The sequence below is a fragment of the Gallus gallus genome, chromosome 2 (genome assembly GCF_016699485.2).
Source record: "Gallus gallus isolate bGalGal1 chromosome 2, bGalGal1.mat.broiler.GRCg7b, whole genome shotgun sequence".
Classification (NCBI taxonomy): domain Eukaryota; kingdom Metazoa; phylum Chordata; class Aves; order Galliformes; family Phasianidae; genus Gallus; species Gallus gallus.
In genome coordinates this window covers 12,835,740-12,849,571 of record NC_052533.1, presented here as the reverse complement: position 1 = coordinate 12,849,571, position 13,832 = coordinate 12,835,740, and the positions used below count along the sequence as shown (strand labels likewise).

Sequence of the window (13,832 nt, the reverse complement as noted above, 5' to 3'; positions counted from 1 at the left end):
GTGAGAAGGCATTTTGTGTAGAGGTGACTTACCTGCTTACACTAGATGTAAAGTAGTCTCAATTGTACTGATACGTCTTGTTGGCCTGCTTTTGCTGCAGTCATGTTATGTTTGAATGACATAAGCCGAAACTTCTGTGTAGTGGAACTCATATCTTTGAAGTGTTAGTGTAAAAGCACATGCAACTATTGTTGTTGCACAGTGAAATGAGGGAGTGCAGTACAGTCCTGTTTTGGCTTAGAGGCTGTGAAAACTTAGGAGTGGAAAGCGTCCCATGTTATTTTATTCGCAGTACTTGGTTTATTCAATGTTGGAGAGAGATACCCCAAACTAATGTGCAGAAGTCTCAAATGGAAGGAAACTTTAGTACTATCTTAGTCATATGGTTTTCCAAATGTGTTCTGGCTCCTTAACATAAATCATGATGTTGTAAAATGAAAATAATGTGCATGAAAATGCCTGATAATGGGGAGAAGTTGTTTTCTGGAGTCATTTCCCTTCTTTCTCTTGTTTTTTTTTTTAAAGTAATCTGTAGGGTTTCTTTGCTTCATTTGACAGGAGACAGATGAGGGAAGTGCTCTTAGCTGAGGTACCCATTTAGCTCTTCCCAGCTTGTAAAGGAATTAATTTTTATTCACAGTAGTTGTTTAAGGGAATATGTGCAACTGTACATCTAAACTCTAAATAAGGGAGTATATAAACTCTATATCTAAATGGCTAATGGCTGTTACAGAAGGAAACAGACCACCAGAGCCCCTTGGCTGTGCTGTCTTCAAACTTGTGGGGCTTATTCAAACATTGCCCTCACTGTTGTCCTTTAATTTCTTGATAAACACTCTGCAGTGGTTTTATTGCTTTCCAGGCATGAGGCTGGACCTGGGAGTTGCTCTGTAATGTCAGGTTGTGGATGTAGAAAAGCTGGCAAGGAGGTTGACTAATTTGTGTAGGGCCAGCTCAGCTGCAGGTTCCTCTCTGGCCCCTCGCAGGTCTGCTCTTTTCTTTACCTGAAGTCTCTTTAAATAATGAACAGGTGAATGTTCTCGGAAGAAGAAATGTGGGTTGAAATTAATGTGACACTGTCTTCCCTTTAACTGCAGAGGTGTTTGTGTGGTGGCATTGATAGCCTTCCCATCTTAAAGGGAAGAAATAATTTCTGCTGATTATTTCAGAACTACTGACATATAGAACAAATGTTTTGCTCAGTTTAGATATTAGATCATCATTGAATCAGCATCAGAATGTTGGCAGTATAAACTTACCTGACTTTCATCGTTTAAAAGAAAGGAAATAACCTTTTTCTGTTAGAATAAACACACTTTCAGGCCTGCTCTCTGTTCTGCAGCCCACAAGCACTATGACAAAGCAGCCAACAGCGTTGGTTTTTCCTGTTTGTGTAACAACAGGAGCTTTGATGCGTGTTACTCAGAGGTTAGTTGCTACAGTACCCATCCTTCGGCCTCTTGCCCTGTGTGGTTCTATCTCAATACACTCCTGAGCTAGAAGAAAGAAAAAAAAGGAAAAAAAAAGGGTTATTTTTCTGTTAAAATTTTACCACAAACAACATCATCCCCTTCTTTTCTGTTTTTAACTTGCATATAATGTATTCTAACAACAAATCTTAAAATGCAAATCTTCCTGAAGTAAGAATTGCAGTTTTAGAAAGCTTACTGGGATTTGCTGAGATCTTGTGCTTGGTAATTTAAACACTTGTTTGTCTTAAGATTAACTTTAGCTAGAGGCCCCTGGGATCTTCTGGTTTGACCTGCATATGCATAAATCATAAGAGAGGAACTTGCATCTAGCTATTCTTAAAGAAGCCTAAGTACACATGCAAGACTGGAGCCTAAAGATGTTTGTTGGAAGTAATGTTCTAGAAAGGGAAAGCATCAAAATATGTTGAGTTCTTTAGGGGCGGAGCTTCAGTGCTTAATTAACCTTTTTTTTTTCTTTCCAAATTCATAATTAAGACCTTTCTGCTTCACTTTCCATTGCTTTTCTTCTGTTGTGTGCTAGATTGGAGAGAATTTTCAGTACTTATTCTTCTCCCCCCGTGGAGGTACTTGCGAGCTGCAGAAAATCCCTGGATTTCCTCTTTGATCAGCTGAACAGCTTGAACTTCTTAAGGCTTTTATTTGAAGGCATTTTCTACCAGTCATTCTTGGAGGTCTCTTCTACACTCATCTGAAATTTTTCCTTATCCTTTTGAAATGTGCAAACTGAAGCTGTATCCAGTATTTGTCATTTCAGTAATGCTTTTTAAGACCTTGTGTATAGATAAAAAATCTTGCCTGGGCTTTAGTCCAATTCTGAAACTGAACTGTTTTACAGTTCACTTCTTTTTATGGCCATATTTGAAGGCAGCTACTGTGGCTGCAGGGATGAAGTTTCTCACAGTGCCCAGCGAGAATCTCATTGTGGTCTTCACATTATTGTCTTAAACTTCAGATTGAGTTATAGTCAAAATCTACCTTTTGTTCTTGGAGAGACTGAAAATTTATTCGATGAATAAATCTGGAAGCAAGAACTGTTATTTTGGCATGGTACTAAAAGAGAAAGAGAATGCAATCTTAAGTTTATTTGTATGTATTTGTAACTCCTGTCTTGCCCAAATACTCAAAAATTGTACAAATTGCTTTTAGGCACGTGATCCCTTAGCTGAAGTGCTCCTGAGTCTGACTTTTATTTGGCTAATCAAAATTAGGCACGATTTAAATATATATATCTATCATAAAGACATTTTGTATACATTTTCATGTAAATGACATTTTAATATATATATATAACATAAGCATGTATCTTTATAGATATATATGTATCTATGTAGACATCTTTATTTCTATTATAGATGAGGATACATGCATGTGTGTATGTGTATGCATACATGTATGCATTGACATTCATCTTCGGTTTATAATCCTGAGAATCCAAAAAACCTGAAAGTTTCATTTGCTGTGTGGGAACTGTATTTTGTGTAACTTAATAGTCCTTTAGAGCTGAAAGAATAAATTAAAAAAATCCAGATTGATCTTTGAACTTCGAAGAATCTAGGAAAATATCTCCCATCTATTTAACATTTCGCTGCATAGCGTGCTTTAGAATTCTGTTAAGTGGTGTAATACTCCAGGCTTGACTAATCATAAAGTTTTAGGAATCTTAGATGAGAGATCTGAACTATAGTTGATACTGTAAAAGGGATTTATGTTTTGCAAGAGTAGAGCCTATCTAATTTTACCTCAGGAGTATTTGTTTTACGTGTGGATTTCCTGTATTTTGTATTTAGTGTAGCTGGAGCAAAATATTCCAAAATGATGAGGTGTTCTCTGCGGGCAAAAGCATGGTATTGGGTTGAGTAGGTTTCAGGAATGTTCCGGCATGCAGTTAACTTCTTATTGTGATCTCCAGTGACTTCAATATTCAGAACAGGTGTTTAAAGGGAAAAGAATGTGTTTTTATTCCTAACATTTTTCCAGGTTTAATTAGCTTTACTTAAGCAACTTATGGAAATAAATGTTATTGGTAAAGCCTTCGCCAATGTTTCACCGCTTTCATATCATATATCTACACTCAGATATCACTTTAATAGAATAAACATTAATAATTTATTATCTTTGTATTTATTACTGATGGTAACTATTATAACAATAAATTCTTTTAAGACACTGTGTAGCTCTATAAATTGTTGTGTCAATTGTTACTCGTCCTGTCATTTTTTAATTTAGTAAAACACCACAGAAGCTCTGAGCTCAAAGGACCTGTAATTAAGCAGTATGTCTGCTAATCAGAAACCAGTATTTTCTGGACAAGAAAAATCTATAGTGAAAGACTTTGGATTTGGATTATCTTTGAGACTTTTTTTTTTTCCCCTTAAAACATTTTGGAATGCAGGGTAACTGCTAGAAAAATATCCACTTTAAATCCTTCCTTTGTAAGGCTATGATGAGTCATAGAGCAGACTGCTGGTAATGGATAAAAATTTTGTACACATTTCAATAATTGAAATTCTGGCTCTCACTTCTCTCTCTAGCAGTTGAATATTGTCACTGTGAGTTTATATCTCTTTTTAACATCAGTTATTCCATTACAAAGTGGGTAAAGCATTCATATTGTGGCTGTTTTAATTTTCAGATGCTAGAAAGTACAACTGGTATCACTAAAGCAATATGACTGTAGGATGGAGGTAGCTTCTTGATGGTTAATGCCCTTAGGCGATGAGTTGGTAACTTCAGATTTGTGTGTAATATTTGATCTCTCTTTTATAGCACTGTTTCTAATTGCAGACATGTAAGAAATGGTTCCCAGATTGAAAAGGACATTTATTTCCAAACTGTACAGTAAATTTCAGTCTCTAGAAAGTGAAATCTTCCTTGTGTCTTGTGAAACAATATCCGTTTTAATCTCCCCATACGGCAGCTGCAATGGCTTGGAGTGTTGTGGTCCTACCAGTGCCTGTAGAGTGCTCGGATTTACCTCGTGCTTTTCTGGGAGGAATGGGGAGTGATGAGGTTGCAGGTACACACCACACAGCCTGCTTTCTTCTGCCTGCAGAAACCTAGGAGTAAGTGCTGTGCTGTTCCTCACAGGGAGTGGGGACTCTTAGCACTGCTTGTCTTCTTAGGGTCACCTTGTGCTGGGTGACCAGCCCTGGCAGGCTTCGCTGCTCACCTACACGTCATTCACTTCTAATTTTGGTGATGGCAGTCTGAAAAAAAGAGACAAACAGGATGTGTTTGGCTGCTGATTGGAGGGAAGGGATGGCAGAAGGGGCACTGACAGAAGAGGAGGTGTACTTTGAGGGGTTTGGAGTGTATAGTCTGGGGCAGGTGGGGTGGGAAGGAGCCCAGGCAGCTGCCTCACCCAGGCCACTTCCAAATCCATGCTCTGGCCTCTGCAGCTGCTGAGTTTGGATCTTGCTAGCCTTCTTTCAACTCCTGCCAGAAAACAGCTTGTGCTTTTTTAGAAAGACTTCAAGTCCTCCACTGTTCCACGTCTTCTGCATAACAGTCTTTTACAACACAGGAATCTGAAATAGTTGCGATTTGACTGCAAGATGTGGCAATTGATTTCCTTTCTTTTCAGCCCCGCAGGCAGACTGTAAGCCTGTACCAGGCTGTTATTACTCCCCAAGCAGACAATTTTCTAGGCATGAAGGAAAGGAATGCTCATTGCTTTGGGGACAGTGTTTTGACAGTTGAGTTCAGTTGCATTTTATCAGTCCTGTTTTGTTAGCTGAAATTGCCTTTGCTGTACTTTAAAAGATTTTACAGAAAAAACTGTCTGCAGTGTTTGTTTTTTATTTTATTTAAAATGCACTTTATGGTAATGTATTGTACTGTTTGATAAAAATGAAGAGGACAATAAAAGGCAATGTATTTTGCTGTTTTAAAACACTGATTATGATTATTCTTGATTTAATGATTTACATCTTGAATTCAGTTCAATGGAAAAAAATATGCTGAAATGAAAAGCAGTCTTCAGTAGCACTGTCTATCACACTGGGTAATTTTTCTTCTTCCCCACGTCTAAATAAGATGCAGAAAGTAATAAGAAAATGTTCTTTCTATTTGACAGTCCTTTCCAATCAGAATTTCCAGTGGTAAGGTGACCTACCTAAAGTCTTCTCTAAGCTTGGCTAGCGATTGTGCTTTCTCAGAGAATCAAAATGACTTTTTCTGGAAATTTTATTGTGTCTTTCCTTTGTGGCTTGGATAACAGTAATAAGACTCCTTTCTAACTGAAGAATTGTTCATTTTTATTCCTGATTTCTTCCTAGTAAGTAGGAGGTCCATTACTTGCCCCAGAAGTGATCTCCAAACACCTGCAGCATGTCAGGTTGCTCAACAGGGCAGTGATGAACGATGAAAAGTCTAGAGCACACGACATGTGAGGAGCAGTTGAGGTCCGTGGGTTTGCTCAGCCCAGAGCAGAGGCTGAGGGGAGGCCTCATGGCGGCTGCAGCTCCTCACAGGGAGCGGAGGGGCAGCGCTGAGCTCTGCTCTGTGTGACAGCGACAGGGCCCGAGGGAACGGCATGGAGCTGTGCCAGGGAAGGGGCAGCGGGGGGTCAAGGAATGGTTCTGCACCAGAGGGTGGTGGGCATGGAACAGCCTGCCCAGGGCAGTGGGCACAGCCCTGAGTGCTGGAGTTTGGAAAGCTTTTGAACAGCTCCCTCAGACATAGGATGTTTGATTCTGGGTGATTCCGTATGGAGCAGGGGTTGGACTCGATGATCCTAACGGGACCCTCCCAACTCAGGATATTCTATGAGTCTGTGATCTCATGGGTGTCAGATGCAGGGGGGCAAAGAGGAAACCAAGAGATCATAAATGCCAGAAAGGACAGATGGAAAATGAATTTGTAGAGATGAATATGATCAGGAGAAAAATGTGGGAAGGCCTAGTAAAATTGTAAATAGAAGGGGAATGAAAAATGGAGCATGGTGATAGATGGTGAAAGAAGAAAGTTGCAGATGGGAGAACTTGGCCTTTGGGCAAATATTTCTTTTGTTGTTATTTTTGTAAGACCTGAGGCTTAATTCTCAGTTCTGAGTTTTCATGGAGAGACAGGGGAGCGAGAAATTGAGAAAGCCTAAGTTAGTTACCAAAGACAAACTTATCAGTGCCCATATGTAGTGTTACATAAAAGCCTCTATCAAGTGGAAAGGAATGTATGTGTGGAGATCAAGAGAATATAGGAGAATTTACATTGTAGTTGTCACATGGGGACTGCAAGAAAAATGATAAAAAATCATGTGCTGTTTTTAGCAGCATGCTTTCAAGTGAATGCAGGCATAAGGAGTTTCAAAGAATTAGTAGTAGCACAGAATTTGGGAACAAGGAAATTGAAGGGATTTTAATCTTGCTAGGGAAAGTAATTTTTCTGGAAATTCTCATATGCTGTGACAGATTCAAATCCCCAGTAAATGTTTTTGATAACTTTTTTTTTTTTTCATCACAGAAAGAATTATGTTCATGTGAAGTATCACAAAGTGCTAAACTTTTGTAATCATGATCATTTAAAATAGCCTGGCCTAGATGTAACTTGTTTACCTTTAGCTTCAACAAGTGCTTATTTAATCACATCTAATTATGGAAACCTATCTATCTACAGAGGGATTAATATTTACTTTAGAATACTTCATTCTTCTATAATTACATATAACAAGCTGTGTTCCTCTGCTTAGCAGTGGCTTCAGGGTATGGGGGAAGAAACTAATGGAAAATGGATAATTCCTGACTTGTTATGTACGGACTTCTCAAGCTGCTTTATCTGTTTTTATCCAAAAGCAAAATAGCCCTTAGAAGCAAAGGCTAATCCTAAGGCTGTGTTGATGGAAACAATTTGCATGCCAAAACAACTACTGGTGTGAAAAAGGGTAAAAAAAAAAAAAAAAAGAAAAAGGAAAAAAAAAGTGATCTTCAAGATTGATTTTGTTTTACAGTAGCTGCTTAAGTGCGTAAGCCTGGTCTTATTAAAAAGAATAAGAAAATCTGTGTATACTGCTGGATAATCTTAAATGTTTAACATGCTATTTTTGGTTTGTTTCTTTCTAGATTTGAACATGGAATTCAACCCATCAGACCATCCACGGGCCAGTACGATATTTCTCAGTAAATCTCAAACAGATGGTAGGTTACTGAACTTATTGCTGTATTTACTATTGCAGTTATCTCTAAACTCTTTGTTAGAATGCATGTGATAGCTACTGAATAAATAATTCCCCTCCCTCTAAAAAAGAGGCTTTCATAGGCATTGTATCAGAGCTGAAAGAAGCCAAATTAATTATTATTTTTGTCAGAGTTAGTGTTAGAAGGTCACGTTGAAATTGTAAGTTCCAGTTCGTCATGGATGAAGTTGAATATAATTATATCCAAAAATATTTTCCCTACGTGCAAAATTTTCTATGCAACCATGTTTTTTTGTTTGTTTTTCTTCTAAATCTCTGAACAGAAGGCCAAGGTTCTGAGAAATACAGTTTTTTCGTATTTTATGCCTGTTTACATTTGCTAAGAGAATGGTCCAGAGCTTCCTCTGATATAGCTGGTATGTAGATGAGCACAGTACTAGATTTTAATCACAAAACAACCCACCTCCCACTCAAACGTTCTGTCTTTTCCTCTTGTGGATTTGAAATAATCATATATTTGTCTGGAATTTTTTGGTTTTTTATTTTTTGACAAGATGATCGCTCTGGAATTACATCTGTTAAGCAGGCTTCTTGATAGACCTAGCAGAATAGAAGCCATTTGCTCTGGCACTTTCATTCCCTACTGGACATGTATGACATGTTGTTTTAGAAGTAGATGAGAATAATTGATGCGAAAGGCATTATTTTCTACCAAGACTTTCAAAGCATTTTCTACATTGTAATTCTGGCTGTATGAATTCTTTGTCCTTCCGTTGCCCATAAATGCCATTTTTGATTTACACAGTAAATTACAGTGTCAAGCACATCACTTAAAAAGAAAAAAAATGTAGTTTTCACTTGCCATATATTTTGTGCTAATTTTTGAGCTTGACTAGTGCAAAGAGAATGCATTTAGGTTCTGATTGAAGAGTTGATTACTTGAGTACTTCTTTTGCCCTTCAGACTCCTGAATTCAGCTCTGATTTTGTCAGTGGCTTACTGTGTGTTTCTTGATGTGATGTGCCATCCTGGTCTGGTTTGGTAATCTATAAAATGAATATGATAACATTTCCATAGTACACCGTGTTGTCAAGACTGATGTTTATTTTTACAGTGTTTTGAGACTGTGTAGTCCCGTGTGGATACTACATGTTTCTCATTACATTTTGTTGGGAAAAAAAGGCAAAATTTCAGTTCCAACAAATGAAATTTTGATCATACCTGACGATTACTCTTCGTTGCAATAATAGTGATTAATTTATTGCAGTACAGAGTTAACTTTACAAATTTTTAAGTGACTATATACACCGGGAGTGTCCAACCTTTTGGCTTCCCTGGGCCACACTGATTGAAGAGAAATTGCCTTGGGCTACATATAACATATAGAATATGGTTCATGTATATAAGTAACAAAACGTCTTGTTTTTATATATATGTTTTATTAAAACATTAAAAAATGAGGGCAACAAAACCGTAAAACCAGTGGGTTGAACACGTATGGTTTACACCCATGCTAGAGTTGGTGTATGAAACCTTATTCTAGTGTAAGTAATACAAAAAACTCTTCATAGTTTTTTGAGTGAGAAAAGTGAATTTATATAAACTTTTAAAACAAGGTTTTAAGATCTGTTCAGCTATTCTTGATCTTAGTGGTAAAAACCCAAAGTCTTGTACAAAAGAAATAAGATTTTGTGAACATTTATCTACCATTGTATTGCCAAGAGCCATCCCATTCTGGTGGGGCAACACACCATCATAAGCATTTTGCTGTACTCTGGGCCCGTTGTGGCAATAAGTGTGCTGTTAAGAGTTATCATACTGTTCAGGGATATTGCCTAGTGCCAAATGCATTAGAATACCTGTTAAGGGGAAAATATAAGGTTTTTCTTCTTCTTCTTCTTCTTCTTTTTTTTTTTTTTAATTTTTTGTGGTATGTAGCATTGTATTCTGGCAGCCTGCTGTGCAGCCTAAGAGATCTCCTAGGTCTAAAGCCAGTGTAGAAGAGGAGAGCTGCACTGGCAGTGCTGAAAACACCTAATTGGGGCATGTAGCTACCACTTTCCATTATTATATAGTGTTGTTTGACAAACCTTCCTGTAGTTAACTGTAAATGAAAATATTTTTCTCATCAAGAACTATAGGTGTTTATATTTTAGAGAGCTGAGAGACATTTGGACTTCAGGTTTTGTCCAGGATCTGGCTGTTGCTCTTGAGTGTTCATTATGTATTTGTGTAGTGGGAAAGGGCCAAGTCTGTAACTACGTGGAGGAGTGACTTGTTTGAGGCAGTGTTACCTTCATGCAGTTCCACATCTGGCCTTCCAGTAACCCATGTCTGGCTTTCTAATAACGCTGTGCTCTTACAGCCTCATTGGTAATCTTGTGCTTTTAGCATGGAAGCTGCTCTTTGAACTGTTTGTGAGCAACATGTAAGTGAAGAGCAACAAGCTAACTACACTAAATAAATATAATGAAAGGGGGTGTAGCATCTTTGGATGTTACAAGGTCTGAATTTCCCATTGTTCTGTGTGACTTAAATGCCACATTAAGCATCTATATCTGTACTGTCTCTCATAGTCAGTAGTTTCAGTGTACCCTTAATTACCTGAGAGTTCAATAACTCCAAAGAAAAAATTGAAGACACAATAGATATTTATTTGATATGTAACTGAAATGTTTCCAAGGCTTTATGGGAGTTCTCTAGGTGCATGAGAGGTTCTCCCTATATGGGGAGACAGTAGAGGATGTCACCTTTCGTATCTTTATCTTCTTTGAGTGCCTTGTGCTAGTTCTTGCTTAGTGAATTTGGGCTGTAGAAGGATGAGCTAGGTGACTAAAAAGCTCTGCACTGTTTAGCACCTGCTGGTGGTTAGGCTAGGGTTTCCAAGCTTTAGTGCTACAATAGCATAACTTCCTTTCCTTACAATAGCATGAGCACAATTGTTGCTCTTCCAGGGTGCTGGTAATTATCTTTCCTACAAGTGGGTTACAGCTCTCCTCTTTTCCTAACTTCCATTAAGTTTTACATGTGGAGTTCATTGGCTAATTTTTTTGCAATGCAAATGTAACAGTTGGCTTTAAAAAAGCACATTTTGAAACCATATTTATTTGATTTTGGATAGATGTGAATTAGGGTGCATTTTATTTTGAACTAGAATAAGTTTCCTTTTTCTCAGACTAGACAAAATGAAATGATCCGCAAACAAAATGTGAGATATCTTCATTGATGTAATCCTCAATGATTTTGTCCTCTTTGCTGATATGGGCAACATTAAGGTTTCCTATAGAAATTACACAAATGAGATTTATATTACAGCTCAATGAAAAATGCATACATGCTTATTCACACACATACATACGTGCATATGTGTGTATTTCCTCACTCCTTTTTATTCCCGGATAATATGTTTTCCTACTCTAGCAAAAATTCAACAATAACAATAGAAAGTGTCTGAAGAAATGAGAAATGAAGATAATTAAGAACATTTGGCAGCATCTCAGATATCAGTCTTGACTTGAAAAATACCATTCCAATTTTCAAATGTTAAAAATGTTAGAAAATACAAGTTTCTTCATTCAGTTGTTTAAACTGTGACTATGAATTTCTTCAGCTTCGTTTCATCCAAAACCCATTGCTGAAAGTCAAAAGCCCAGAGTTGCAGTTCATGCTTCCAAATGATGGTTAATTATAAAGCTACAGTCTGCGGTCTGCTGAAGACCATACTGTGCCATGTGAGCACTGCAAAACATCTCTAAACTCACTGGAGCCAAAGAGCAGAGACATACCTCTTTACAACAGTTCTAGTGTAAGACTGGCAGAAACAGCTTTCTGCTTCTTGCAGTAATTGTCAATCCTTTGTGTAAAGGGAGGGTTGTGAGCACAAAAGAGAGCATCTACCGTGCTGCATTTCCCATTGGCGTATGTTCTGGTAAGAGTTGAGCCTCAGGCTGTGGTAGAATGGTCCAGAAGCACAAAGGCACAGCTGCTTTCTTGTAGTTCCTCACTGGACAGTGAAAGCTAATGAAATTTCTGTTATATGTGAAAAGGAAGGGAAAGAGGGTCAAGGTGGTGCTTGGAAAACTGTGTGGCACAAATTGGTGTTTGAACAGGATGAAGTGAAAGGTGTGTATAAATTCACTAGTATATTTTTCTGGAGATTGGAAATAGCACTAAGAGCTGTAAGTGATATTATTGCTTTGGTAAATAATAGTACTTTTATAGGGAGTGGAGTAGTGTAATGGGTACAAGGGAAAATACAGAAGATAAAGTCTGAGAAAGAAAAATGGTGTTTAAAAATGAGATTTGGAGTTTATGTGCAGACTGTGTTTGTTGGATTTTTGTCCATAATAGTTTTGTTTGAGGAGTAATTGTGATTGTTGTCAGTTAAATATTTAACTGTGCTTGAAATGTCACAGCTAATAGCTGTTAATTTTCACTGATGTACTCTATTAGGTTTACATGTAACTTATCAGAATTGTTTACTGTCTGTATATTGCAATCATAGAATCATAGAATTGCTCAGGTTGGAAAAGACCTTAAAGATCACCGAGTCCAACCACGACCCAACCATACTACCCTAACAGCACTCTGCTAAATCATGTCCCTGAGCACCACATCCAAACGGTTTTTAAATGCAACGTGCAATGCTTGACAAATACTTTCTCTATTCTTAGAAGTACCTACTATCATTTTGTTGTTTCCCTTTAGATTACTTATGTCTTTTGCTGGTTGTAAATGCAGTGTATGGAACTTAAGTGTAGCGCAGTGTTTTAGCAGGGTTTCAAGCAGTGTTCAACTATTTGCTCGACAATCTGAATTCTCCTGCTGTTCCTGTTTTACTCTGTCTCCTATACAATGTCCATAACTGTGGATCTGAGCATGTACTAAGTGACATGGCTAACATCTGTCATGTGTGATTCTCCTTTCTGCTCCCTGGGAGGAAAATTATGTAAGGATTTTTTAAAGTATTTTCTTACTTTATTTTTGTTTTATGTCTGCATTAAACACTTATTTCACAGTATCCACACGTACAGCCTTGTTTATGTCAGATTGCTTGCTTTTAAAAAATAAATGAATCACAAGTAATGGCTTCTCATCCAACAGGGAATGGACAGGCTATCCCACCATTGCAAACGCTCTTATTTTGCTAAGTGCATCGGGTTGCATAGCTTTCAAATCATAGTGCACCGAAGTGCATTTAATCATCTACAGCATGAAACCATTATTACTTTAATCCTGCGGTTTGATTTATGTATTAGTTGCCTCCAGACTCGTATCCTAAATGCTTTGGTATTTTCATGGGAAGGGAGCTCCACAGGCTCTATGGGGTGAGTTAATTGGGAAAGTGCTTAAAAATTTAAATATAATATATTTCATCTACTGTAATAAACATTTGCCTGATATTTAAGACCATACATGTCTCTTTTGTTGCTGCTGTTTATTGAGTATTTTGGCTGCTCACTCTGGCCTTGACTTGCAACCCTTGCTTGTGATGACTAGTTCTACTCACCAACTTTCATTGTTACATCTGACCTGAGTAATAGCTTCAGGCTTGCACCTTACCATTAGAAAAGGCAGTGGGATAATGCATACATGTTTTCAAAGCACTTTGATGGGAGTTAGTGCACAGTAAGCTTTGATGAGAATTTGCTAACTCCATGGGGTAGCTGTTTAGGTGCTTTCATGCAAGATAGTGTAGGTCACTGTGCAGCAAGGTACCTTGCACGAAGGTATTCGTGATGCAAAGTACCTGCAGAGATCTCTGGTGAAGGATGGCTGATCCATTGCTGACTTGGACCGTAGCTTACTGCTATTAACCTTCCCATGTGTACCAATGCCTAGTGAATACCCAAATGGATGAGAATTTCAACCCATCACCACACTAGTGAGCGTAAATGCCTTTAAACATACAAATACATGTTTATTCTGTATTTGATATATAAGTATACATGGTTAGTGCAAGAGCAATGACAATGTCATACGTAGATAGCCTCCTGTTCTTTTTATTATAAATGGTATGTAAGAAGCTTAATCAGGAAAAATAGTCATGTAATATTTCTATCATATTTTGTGTTTTTGCAGTGAGAGAAAAACGCAAGAGTCTCTATATAAACCACGTAAGTGAAAATGCCTCGCTATGCAGCTTTCTCCTTGTTGTCTATATTATACAGTAAATAAGAGTTTTCACATATGATTTCCGTATTGGTGAG

The 13,832-nt window shown here is 37.7% G+C and overlaps 1 protein-coding gene across 11 annotated transcripts in view; it reads left to right on the top strand.

The window, feature by feature from the left end:
• CCNY (cyclin Y) overlaps window positions 1–13,832 on the top strand; it is a 115,952-nt gene that overhangs the window by 61,885 nt on the left and 40,235 nt on the right. For 6 of the 11 annotated variants that reach the window (XM_425973.7, XM_046928189.1, XM_025148324.3 and 3 more), the window contains exons 2-3: window positions 7,550–7,624; window positions 13,705–13,739. In XM_425973.7, coding sequence (XP_425973.3) covers window positions 7,550–7,624; window positions 13,705–13,739 — 110 coding nt within the window. Of the gene's footprint in view, window positions 1–7,549; window positions 7,625–12,562; window positions 12,572–13,704; window positions 13,740–13,832 lie in introns of all 11 variants that reach the window. The other 5 variants (XM_015282126.4, XM_046928162.1, XM_046928166.1 and 2 more) reach the window with 2 other exon arrangements.